At 47.1% G+C, this 12,420-nt stretch overlaps 1 protein-coding gene across 1 annotated transcript in view; it reads right to left on the bottom strand.

Annotated features, from left to right (window-relative positions):
• Positions 1–7,910: 7,910 nt before the first annotated feature.
• Positions 7,911–12,420, bottom strand: part of EFTUD2 (elongation factor Tu GTP binding domain containing 2) — a 511,582-nt gene continuing 507,072 nt past the window's right edge. The window contains exon 28 of the mRNA XM_069634260.1: positions 7,911–8,668. Within this exon, the coding sequence (XP_069490361.1) occupies positions 8,573–8,668 (96 nt within the window). The 3' untranslated portion in view covers positions 7,911–8,572. The remainder of the gene's footprint in view (positions 8,669–12,420) is intronic.

The raw sequence follows: 12,420 nt of genomic DNA, 5'->3' as shown, positions 1-12,420 counted from the left end.
AAGGGATACATTGGTTTCATTGATTTTATTTGCTGAACTGGAGAAGAGTTATGTCCAACACTCATAAGATCCATGATGGGGTTAGGAAAGCACGGAATGGTATGGTATTCTTTTAATGGGGTAGTCGGCAAAGGAGAGGTCTGATGAGAAGCTATGGACCTCCTGATTTTAGAAAGGCCATAAGGTAATCTCAAACTTTCTAGTTTGTTGGCAAGTGTAAGATGCTCTGCCAAAACTTGATTCAGTTGGTTGGAGTGTAGATCAGCCTTTGTGGCTAGGACCTCAAACAGTTTGGCTAAAGCCAAAATCGCTGAGTTCATCGAGGTCAAGGCTCTTCCAGTTTGAACACTCTGATTCTGTTGGGCCCAAATCAGGATTGCCATGAGAATTTACTTTGCGCGGGGTAGGGGCACTGAAAGACAAATTTGCTACGGAATTCGCAGCACTGATGTTGGTAAATAGGATGGGAGATTTGGACAGATTGTCAGAGAGTGTATGCGTGGAAAAAGCAGTATCGTTTGAATTAAGGTCTATTACCGGCATGTCACCGGAAATTGCACTTTTTGTATTTGAGTTTCTAATGGAAGTAGCATGCTTATCTGGCGTTACAATAGAAGGAACGACAATACCAGTGAATATATTTTTTTGCAAAATACTATCAGACAAAGATACATTTTCATTTGCAAAGGAGACGATTTCTGGGGTCACAAAGCCGGATTTTACCATGTCTTCGTTTTTGTCATTCACCAAAAGATTCCTGGCTGAATGTCCATTTTGTGAGTCCTTTTGTGGCACAAGGGAACTTTGGACTTCCTGACCACATGCTGATAGTTTGATGTTTCCATTTTCAGTTTCCACGGATGAAACCGCGCTTTGATTACTACAAAAGGGTCGAATATCCATGCCAAGAAGAATTTCGGCTCTTGTTTTCCCTTTTATATTTGGATTGCCTGCTCGAGGTGTGGAACTCAGGCAAGGTTTTCTTTTAGCCACAGGTGACTTTTCACCATTGGAGTAGTGAGATGCTGTAATAGGAGGCATCCCTGTTTTTAAGGTAGAAATGCCTCGCTTCATTTTTTACCAAAAATCCAAAAAACGAAATAGTAAAGAAGGCGTAATTGTGGCAAGTTAATACAGAAAAAAGGTAAAAGAGGGGATAAGAACGCCACCTACCGCGACGAACGCGGTGAAGCGGCAAAGCGGGACTTCTGGGTCTTGCTGGGTGCGCGCGCAGCAGCCCTTATGTAAGTCCCGCCTCTGAAATGAGGAACAAAGCCTAAAAAAACAGAAAAAAGTATCAGTAAAGTGATACTATATATGTATAACTACTGTGTACACAGTCCGTTAGAAAAGTTCACCTTCTGGGCGTCGGAGTCCAGTAAATGCAGAAAAATTCCAATTCGAGGAGAGCACAACAGACTAGTCTCCCACGGCAAAGCAGGACTTCTGGGACTTGCTGGGTGCACGCGCGCGGTGAGCGCGCAGCAGCCTTTATGTAAGTCCCGCCTCTGAAATGAGGAACAAAGCCTTCTGGGCGTCGGAGTCCAGTAAATGCAGAAAAATTCCAATTCAAGGAGAGCACAACAGACGAGTCTCCCGCGGCAAAGTGAGACTTCTGGGACTTGCTGACTCGACTCGAGTCAGCCTTGCTGCCAAAAAGATGGACACCATCAAAGGGCATGTTGAGAAGCCGGGATTGCACTTCAGGAGCAAACCGTGACTTCCGCAACCATGCAAACCTGCGTATCACGGTGCCGCAGCCATGCACGGGTTTACACAGTCTGCCATGTCCAGACCCGACTGAACGGATTCACACATGGCATCCTTGCAGTCTTGCACTAGGGCTACAAAACCATGCCGTTCTTCCCCTTCGGGAATATGCTCAGCCGCCAAAGATGCACATTTCCACAGAGTGTGAGTGAACCTTGCCAAGGCACAAACGGAGTTGGCTGCCTTCAAAGCCATACCCCCAGAAGAAAATACCTTCTTCGCCCAACCAAACTCTCCAGAGTAGGGTGCATTGACAAGCAGCAGGGGTCACCACTGGCTGGACGGTATTTTTTTGTAAGCAACTCATTCACTGCCGGGAGACTCTCCCGAGCAGTCCAAGCCACCACCACCCTTCTTTGCAAAGCCATATGAAATGGCAACACCGGGTCAGTGGGTGGACTTGGTCCAGGATATCCGTCAGATCATCCTGAAGAAAATCAACAGATGGAGCAGACCACCCAAAGTACTCAGTCACCCTCGACATGAGACGCCTATACAAGGATTTGGCATGCGTACCAGGCTCAGGCCTGAGAAACTCAACCTCCGGAGAGGTGTCAAGCCCTCTGGCTTCATGTAAGGACTGACGGAGGTCTTCCATTTGACTGTGACCAGACAACAGGTCATCAGTGACATCATGAGGCACCACCACCTCCTCATCAGACCCTTCTTCCACCTCTGAAATGTAATCCAAAGGTTGGAATAAATCCATCCTGGGTGGAGGAACAGAGAAGGGCTCAACAACAAGCCTCACTGACTTACTGAGAGCCTTCCTCAGAGTTTCCACAGCCCTCCGGGGCACCTCCGGCAAATTCTCCTCAAAAGGCGCTGAGGGCGCCGATGGAATCGGCGTCGATGTCGACCGAGACGCCGATGACTTCGACAACAGCTTCAAGACTGGAGCCTCGAGAGAGTCCCTCGACGGACACAGCGCCGATGGCATCGATGCCTTCTTGGAAGGCCTCACAGGTTCCGACGGTCTCGAGGGCGTCGCGGACCGGGACCTGGATCTGGCACGGCTATGGCGATCAACCTTGTCCGATCGGGACCTCGGCGGCTCCCGATGATCGTGCCGACCACCCGAGCCTGAAGGCGTGCGAGTGGCAGCTCTAGCTCGTTCCTTGCCGGCTTCTCTCGAAGGCGCGGACGGAACAGTGCCTTGCGATTCGAAAATCGCCATCATCTGCTGGCGGAATGAGTCCCATTCGGCCGGCGATGAATACTTGTTGGGACAAGTCACCCGCCGTCTGTAAGAGTCCTCCGACGAGGACGGGGAAGGCGACCGGTGATGGCGCTTCCGAGAATGCCTAGAAGAGGCAGAGGAATGGTGGGAACCCCTCCGAGACACCCTGGACTTACGCCGATGCGCAGACTCGCCCCTCGAGTCGTCAGTCGAAGGCCCAGCAGATTTCGATTTACGGGTTTTAGATACCCTACCTACCGTTAATTTCTCCCGCACGGCCTTCGATGTCAGGAACTGGCAATCATCGCAGTCATCGGCGTGGCTTTCGCCGAGGCACCAGAGGCAGATGTCGTGCAGGTCCGTGATGGACATTTTGGAACCGCAGTCCCGACACTTTTTAAAGCCCAACTTCGGAGTAGAAGAAGACTAAGACCTTGCAATCAAAGTAGAAGAACCGAGCGCGCCGAGATTCCGAAGCGAACACGTTCACGGAAAAAATGGAACTGAGGCTATGGGCACCGTGCGTCCTATATATAACATCCAGTGACGTCGACCCTTGAGGGACAGCGTACGACGCCTAAAAAAATTCTGAAGCAGCACAGCTGTGGTCATTACTGACATAGATGTGGAATACGTCAGAGACACAATCCCCTCGAATATAAAGTTTAGGCGCAGCAATTCAGAAGCAGCGCATGGATATAAAGGATCAAGGCAACAAGTACCCAGTTTATCCTGGCATGAACTCATTATAGAACCTAGGTCAAATGCGGCCTGTACCTTTAAGTGTTCTGGTTGCCCGGGTGCCCGGGATGCACTGCGACTTGTTCTGAACCTACTTGGAGACAGGAGACAGCGCGGTTCTTTTGAGACAGCACTGAACTCAATGAAGTATAGCCTCCAAAGCAGGAAAGTTCGAATAATAGACCTTTGAATCTGTAGTTAAATTTAAACCTCCACAAGTGAAGCAAAAGGTGTAAACAGAAAAGGATCTGAGCAATTAAATGACCAAATCGAAACAGCAGCTGCTGGCAGGAGTACAGACAGAGGAAATCTGAATACTCAACTAGGAAGCTGTAGAGGTTTCTATGGTCTATTTTTGTAGGACATTTCAGTTGAAACTGTTATGGTCTGAAAAATTTCTTACGCTTTAGTTGGCATCCCTCAAGGCCATCAGCTGAGGGTGAACAGGTAAAACAGAGCACACTTTACATAAGAAATGTTAATCTAGTTCTTGCATGCAAACTGTTTGGTTAATGAGGATTGTATAAGGCGTCTTTGTTTCCGCTACAGATTTCCAGAGGCACCAGTGAATTCTAAGGTCGAGTGCCTCACACTCTTGTGGGTCTGTCAGGGTTCAGCAGCTCCCGTGGACACCTTTCAAGACTCGGCCGCAACAAGCCCACTGACCATCAGAGAAGGGTGTGGGACCCAGACAGAATTATATTAAGCATCCTCATAGCAGTGGAAGGGAAAAGTCGACTGAGGGAGTCATTCTCCTAGTCCTGAAAGTTTAAGATATTGCAAGTCATTTTTTAAAGAGACGCCAGGGGAACAGAAGACATTCCCTCTGCCTTTGGTATTAACTATATTGGGAGTGAACCACTACTAGGAGAAGGGAGTCATTCTCCTGGTTCCGAAAGTTGACTGTTGTAAAGGTTTGTTGGAACCAAAAGCCAGCAGAAAGAAGTCATTCCCACAGGCACCGTTTTTGCCAAAGAACATTTCTGGGAATACTACCCACCTACCAGGAGAAGGGAGTCATTCTCCTGAAAAGGAACTGACTTATTCTTTAGTTTTAGCATAAGGGATAGAAGTAGGTTGTGACACAGGACAGGGGAGTTTGATTTCAACAGACGTTTTGACAGCCCATTTTTAGTACTAGTTTGAAACAGGGAAACCCCTCTTAGAAGATACAGATAGTGAGGGTTTCTTTTCTCACAAAGACATGTTTTTGCCAACCAGCATGCCACCTTCCTTCTTTGACACCCTTACAGTTACCTATTTTCCATGTCAAAACATTTCTGACTTTCACAATTTGCTCTTGGGGTGTACTGAAACCAAACGCACGTGCAAAAGAAGTCATGCTTTTCTCCTTTCAGAATCCACGTTCATTTTTACACATTTCTTGGGGTTTCTATGGCAAAGTGCCATGCTATTTATGACCATCCCACACACCCCTCTTTCAGTTCTTTGCTGATCTGAAAAGCTCACACAATTCTAGAACGACAACTGCCCCAAACACTTGGCTGTCTGCACCTTGTCCTGATCTACAGTTTCGTGTTATTCTAGAACACTCATAAATCCCTCAATACTATGCTTACCTACAGTGCTCTGCAACGCTAGAATGGCCTTCATCCCTCCCCATAGTAGTCTAACTTAGTTACCTGCACCTCGCGCACAACCCTTCAGCGCCCTGCTCAACTTTGGTGTTCACCACTCCATGTGCCGCCTCACGCTGGCAATCTTTTCATCTCATCACCCCAGTACATTCGAATTCCCTCCTCACATATATTAAAACTACCACCACTACTTGCGCTTTCAAATAATTCCCGAAACTACATCTCTTCTCCCAAAGGAGACGCACTGTCTTAACACACCACACTGCCACAATGAATGCCTTCTCTCCACAGTTCTCATTCTTTGTGAGCTTGACCTTGATAAACAGAGGAATTGGGAAGCTCTACTTTCAACATACTGCTCTTGATGTATCCAGGAGAGTTTCATCACCCACCCTGTTTTTGAGGTGCCCCGGCCACGTTAATTCTTTTTCAAATATTCTTTGGGTGTCCAAAGAACCCACCTTTCTCACACACTGGGATGTCCAAAAAGCTATAACTTTGTTTTTATACTGTTTTGGGGGTGTACAGGGAGCTCTTCCTTCTCCGTGCTGAGGAATCAAAGGAGCAGTACCTTACACTCCGTGCTAATGGGGAGTCTAAACCTGGCATTCTGGGTTCCACCCATCTTTGAGGTTTCAAGGGAGCTTTTTTTTTTTTAAAACCACAGTTCTAGGAGTGTACAAGGAGCTCCCTAGATTATTCCGGGTGGGAGGGAATAATCCCACCCGGAATAATCTAGAGAGCTCTTCTTTTTACATATTTCTCATGGTCAGCCACAACAGTTAAGGCTTGCTTTTCGGGTGCAACATGCAAAACTCCTTGACCCACTGAAGAGCAGTATGCGGAATAGTGTCTATGAATTTCTTTCAGAAACTGCTCTGGGATTGTCCAAGAACCTCTGCTTTTGTAATTAACCTGGATTGATCTGCGTTTACCATTTGCCACATATTGCCACCAAGATCAGGGTACCTTCCATCCATTACTGAAGCGTGTAGCATAGTGGTCTTGTAGGAACAGAGACCAACTAACTTATTCACTTCCTGCATCTCACAAAGATACCATCTGTAGAGCACACGATCAGAGGCCAGTAACCTAGTGTATGAATGTAATTTTGTGCAATGGTGAGAAAAGAATCAAGGCACTAGTGAACGATCAATAAACCACCTCCAAGCCCGGCTCTACCTGCTTTGCAATTCCAAAATGTTGGTACTTGTACTTCTTTTAATGTGCTCCAAACGAACGCCCACCTTGCCATTCAAGCTTATTCACACACATCAAAATTAACCACACCATCTTGTCCTGCAGCATAGTTCTGGTAAAAAAGGCAACATATCAAGATCTTAATCCTGACTTGCAGTGCCATGCTATTTTACGACCATGCCACACATCCCTCTTTCAGCTCTTTGCTGATCTGAAAAGCTCACACAACTCTAGAACTACGACTGCCCCCAAACACTTGGCTGTCAGTACCTTGTTCTGGTTTCACGTTATTGTAGAACACTCAGAAATTCCTCAATACTATGCTAACCTACAGTCCTCTGCAACACTAGAATGGCCTTCATCCCTCCCCATACAAGTCCAACTTAGTTACCCCGCAACTCCCCACCTCCCACACAGCCCTTCAGCGCCCTGCCCAACATTGGTGTCCACCACTATGTGCCGCCCTCATGCACGCACACTTTTCATCCCATTGTCCCAGTTAATTTGAATTCCCTCACATATATTAAAACTATCACCACTACTCCCGCTTTCAAATAATTCCTGAAACTACATCTCTTCTCCCAAAGAGGACACGCAGTCCAAACACACCGCAGAGTCACAATGATCGTCTTCTCTCCACAGATGTTCTCATTCTTTGTGCCACTATATATTTTGATATGGCAATATGCATAACTATATTATTTATGTTGTCAGTCTGTGCTGTGCCCAGTAGATGTCCTCACTGTATTTTACTCATCTACATTTCCTGAATCATTACATTCCCCTCTACCACCACTACCCCAAGTAAAGCACTGACTTTTCTCTGCTTTTGGTTTTTGTTACAGTATTTCTGCTCAAATCTCTCAAGCTCCTGTTAAATAAATACAAAAATAACTGCTCCTAAAAACAGGTATCAATCTAAACCCAAACCTGCAGATACCTGTGCGAAACCAGAAATGGAGTATCCACTGTCCAAACACACAACTATGCCAAAAGGTTAAACCTAACCACGAATCTGTGCTAAAGTGCGACAAACTATCTGTAAAAAAAAAAAAAAAATCGCAGAGCTGTGCCAACAAGTTAATTCATGCACAGCCGCTCCGATTGCTACACTTGTGAACTGGACTATCTATACCTGCTAAACCTAGCTCGGACAGCATGTAAACCAAACCCTGCAGATCCATGGGACACACATAACAGAACAGATCGAACACCATATTCTGGACCTGGAGCATGTCTGGTTATTTTAAGATAGTCCCCACCACTGTTCGCCTCTGTGAATAGGAAAAAGGCCACCGTTTGCTTTGAAACCATGGCTACTGGTAGATGACTGTTTGATACCATATTGTTACATAGAAAATAAGGTTCTAAGATAGCACAATGCTCTGGTTCTGAAGTATGCAAGACCATTTCAAAACACGTTCCTGAAAAACATAATCCAGTTTTAATTGTCACCAAAAACAGGAACATTGTGGAAGTATTAAAAACAACGTTTTCTGGTCTTATTTACAAATTAACACCGGTTTTTTTTTTTGCAAGGGAAGCTGTAATAAGGAATGCTCTTGGTAGTCCTGTTTGTCACATTTCCCATAGACTTGGCCCTTCGTCTGCAGTCATTGCGAACCTGTGACGATCAAACCTTGCATTGGATTCCAGACTTTTGAAGCCACGCAATTCCAGCAACAGGCACCTGCGAAGAGCGCAATACCTACATATATCTGATGTAGAGCCAGGAGTCCTTCAAGGAGTAGAATAATTTATACACACAATCCGTGGATCTTGTGAAGCCTTTGCACACTTCAGACTCTCACGCTTCCAACAGTTGCTGCAAATACATTTGGGATGGAGGGAGAATGGACTCTCACGTGCAGGTCAAAACCCCTTAGAGGAACTGCAGTAATTGTGGCCTGTCCATCATGAAAAGAATAACAGATCGGTTGTCTGCACGATTTGGAAAGTTGTCAAATGTTAAAGCCCCATTGATTGTAACAGTGCAAGAAGCTGTGAAGAATGTCTGTAGAGTCCAGGAGCAATGGCAATGTGCGTTACACCTCAGTGCAAATGTTCCTTGTGTCCTGCTCCTTCACATGGGGTAATTGAGGACCACATCCTGCTTGGCCAACTCCAACAACATAGGGTCATCAAAGAACTTGCTGATACTGACATCTTCACTCAAACCCTGTCAAGCAAAAGGGACAATCAGAAACAAGCATTTCATTTGTCACAGTGTATGCAGAAAAGAAGGTACACAATGGAGAAAGGCAGTGGTCGAAGTGATAGGAAGTGGTGCTCCTCTACTTTTTTTAAATACCCTTTACAGCTCCTATACTTTCCTTTTAAAAAGAAATCGTTCCAGAATGGTTTCGTTTTAAAATAAAAGTGGAGGAAGGAGTTGAAACTTGCTCTTTCAGTGCACTGCACAGAACGTTCCCTTAAACAGCAGGTGCAACTGTTTGGTGGTGTGTATTGTGTGTGGGAGGGGACGTGATGATGGAGTTTGTGTACAGTGGGGGCAGGCCAGCAGGGAACATAGTTCCACTACTTCTTTTCGTACACTTCGACCAATGGAGAAGAACAAGTTACTTCTTACCTGGTAACGTTCTTTCGAAGGGATGTTCCTCCGACGTATTCCTTATCTTTGATAATATGTTTCCAGCTTGCTGGCCTCGGAAATTCTTTCTGTAGAGGGCGCTGCGCGTCGACGGCCACCGTATCGGCGCCGACGTCACCATGCCCATAAATAGCCACGCGCTGCTTCCGTTGCTCAGTTCCGTTTTGTAGCATAAGAAAAGTCATGCCTGAATTGGTTAGTGACCTTGAAGAAGAGTAAGCTGCAACCACAAGGGAAGTTATCACTGCGGGGATGGATGGCAGGGGCGATAAGGAATACGTCGGAGGAACATCCCGTCGAAAGAACGTTACCAGTTAAGTAACTTGTTCTTCGAAGGGATTGTGTCCTCCGACATATTCCTTATCTTTGATAGACTCCCATAGCATTGGCATGTAACTGGAGGCGGGAGTGAGTGTTATGTATCCCTCTAGGGATGGACCGAATGTAATACGGCCTTGCCAAATCTGGTCTCTTGAGCAGTGGAGGAATCCAGATTGTAAAATTTTGTGAATGTATGTGCGGACGACCATGTGGCCACCGCACATATGTCCCGGACCGCTACCCCTCTTTGGAGAGCCGAAGAGGCTGCGATACCCCTGGTTGAATGAGCCCTGAGATTTTGGGGTGGCTCTTTCCCTGCTAGTCTACAACATTCCAGGATGGCCAAAATAATCCACCTGGAGATGGCTTGTTTTGTTATGGGTAGTCCCAACTTGTGACCAGAGTATCCTACAAACAGTTGGTCTGCTTGCCTGATCCTAGCCATTCTGCTGATGTAAAAGCCGAGAGCTCGCCTAGGGTCCAGCCTATGTAGCCTTTCCTCCTCTTTCCCCGGATGGGGAGGAGGGTAGAACGAAGGCAAGGTCATTTTCTGAGTAATATGAAATTCAGAAACCACCTTTGGGAGGAAATTAGGCTTCACCTGTAGGACAACCTTGTCCTTGTGGAAGATTGTATGTGGGGGTTTACAGGAGAGAGCTTGTAGTTCGCTCACCCTCCTAGCAGATGTTAGTGCTACCAATAGGACAGTTTTCAGCGTGAGAAATCTCAGCGCGCAAGAGTGAAGGGGTTCGAATGGAGTGCCCATTAAGAAGTTTAAGACTAAATTGAAGTCCCATAAGGGAACCTGGAATGGTTTTGGAGGGTAAACATTAGTAAGTCCCTTGAGAAATTGTACCACTAGAGGAATTTTGAAATACGATGGTTCCTCCGCAGTGCGCTTGAAGATAGAAAGCGCTGCAAGATAGCCTTTTACAGTGCCCACTTGAAGGCCTGAGTTTGCCAAGTAGAGCAGAAACGATAACACTGTTGGTGTACCACATGAAAAAGGGTCGATATTCTCTTCCCTACACCAGCTGCAAAATTTGTTCCAACGGCAGCGGTATAAAGACTTTGTTGCCGGTCTTCTGGCCGAAAGCAACACCTCCATGACGTCATCAGGGAGATCCCAATCCTTGTACCTCAACCTTTTAGAAGCCAAGCGTGAAGGTTGAGGGTTTTGGTGTCTGGATGGAGAACCTGACCTACCTTCTGCGAGAGAAGATTCTCTTTGAGTGGAAGACGGATTGGAGGACAGATGGACATATCTAGAAGGTCCGGGTACCACGTTCTCCTGGCCCAATCCGGGGCAATTAGGATCATGTCTTTCCGGAATCTTCTCAACCTCCTGATCATTTGAGGAATAACAGGGACTGGAGGGAACGCATAAAGTAGTGGAAACTCCCAGTCCACTACGAACGCATCTCCTAGAGCTCCTCTCGGGGGAAATTCCCTTGAACAGAACAGATCGCACTTCTTGTTGTTGCTTGTGGTGAACAGATCCACCTGAGGGGTTCCCCAAAGGGTGAAGATCTCTTGAAGGACTTCCTGAGCTAGCTCCCACTCGTGGGAGACTGTGCTCTACCTGCTCAGAGCATCCGCTGTCAAGTTCTTCTCTCCGGCTAGGTGGACAGCCGATAGAGAGATTCCTTCTTGGATTGCCCAAAACCAGAGCTACATCGCCTCTCTGCACAGTGGCAGTGATCCCACGCCTCCTCTTTTGTTGAGGTAGTGCATGGCCACCGTGTTGTCCGTCATTATCAGGACATTTCTCCTCTGTACTGATGGCAGGAAAGCTTTCAGCGCTAGTCTGGTTGCTCTCAGCTCTAATAGGTTGATGTGTAGTCTGGACTCCGATGGAGACCAACGACCGCCGATGGTCAAGTCGTTGGCATGGGCTCCCCACCCCGTGAGTGAGGCATCTGTGACTACTGTTATCTCTGGCCATGGTTGCCAAAACAGTTCTCCTTTCAAGATGTTCTCTGGATAGGCCCACCATTGAAGGTCGCTGGCTACCTTGTCCGGAATCCGGAGGAGATCTGTCATTCTCCCTGAGAATTGCGACCACTGACTTCAGTGCCCACTGAAGAGATCTCATTCTCAGGCGAGCCTCTGGCACAAGGAAGATGCAGGATGCCATGAGGCCTAGCAACCTCAAAAAGTCGAAGGCTGGGAGACGTTGGGCATTTTGAAACTTGGTGACCATCTGTAGAATATCTTGAGCCCTCACCTCTGGTGGTGAGGCTTTTCCCAGGGAAGTGTCCAGGACCGTTCCAATGAACTGGAGTCTCTGTGAAGGTATCATCTGTGACATTTTTAAATGGAGGGAGAAGCCCAGTCTGTGAAGGAAGTGGCAGACATAATCTAGCTGGGCCTGGACCTGTTCCGAAGATACAGCCCTGATCAGCCAGTCGTCCAGATAGGGGTAGACGTGGATCCCTTCCCTCAGACTCGCCGCCACTACCGACATCAACTTGGTGAAGACCCTCGGGGCGGAGGTCAGCCCAAATGGCAGAACTTGAAATTGATCATGAGAGTCGCCAATTGCGAACCTCAGGTATTTCCTGTGTTTGAGATGGATTGGCACATGGAAATAAGCATCCTGAAGGTCCAGAGATACCAGCCAGTCCTGGAGCTGGAGGGCCTGAAGGATCTGAGAGAGAGTTACCATCTTGAACTTGTCCTTCCTGAGGAACATGTTCAATTCTCGTAAGTCCAGGATGGGTCTCAGTCCTCCGTCCTTCTTTGGTATGAGAAAGTAGGGGGGAGTACCAGCCCTTGTTCCTTTCCGCTACAGGTACCGGTTCTATGGCACCTTTCTCTAGCAGGTCTATAATTTCCTGCAAGAGGAGCGGATCTGAAACTTTCAGAGAGCTGTTCCCCGGTGGATGACTCTGAGGAATGTGTAGAAAGGGTAGGCAGTAACCTTGGGCAACTGTTTCCAATGTCCAAGCATCTGACGTTATAGCCTGCCATTCCGTCAGATGGTGAGTTAACCTGCC

Source organism: Ambystoma mexicanum, chromosome 13 (genome assembly GCF_040938575.1).
Source record: "Ambystoma mexicanum isolate Mex_15411 chromosome 13, UKY_AmexF1_1, whole genome shotgun sequence".
Lineage (NCBI taxonomy): Eukaryota > Metazoa > Chordata > Amphibia > Caudata > Ambystomatidae > Ambystoma > Ambystoma mexicanum.
This window is presented reverse-complemented; position numbering and strand designations above follow the sequence as displayed.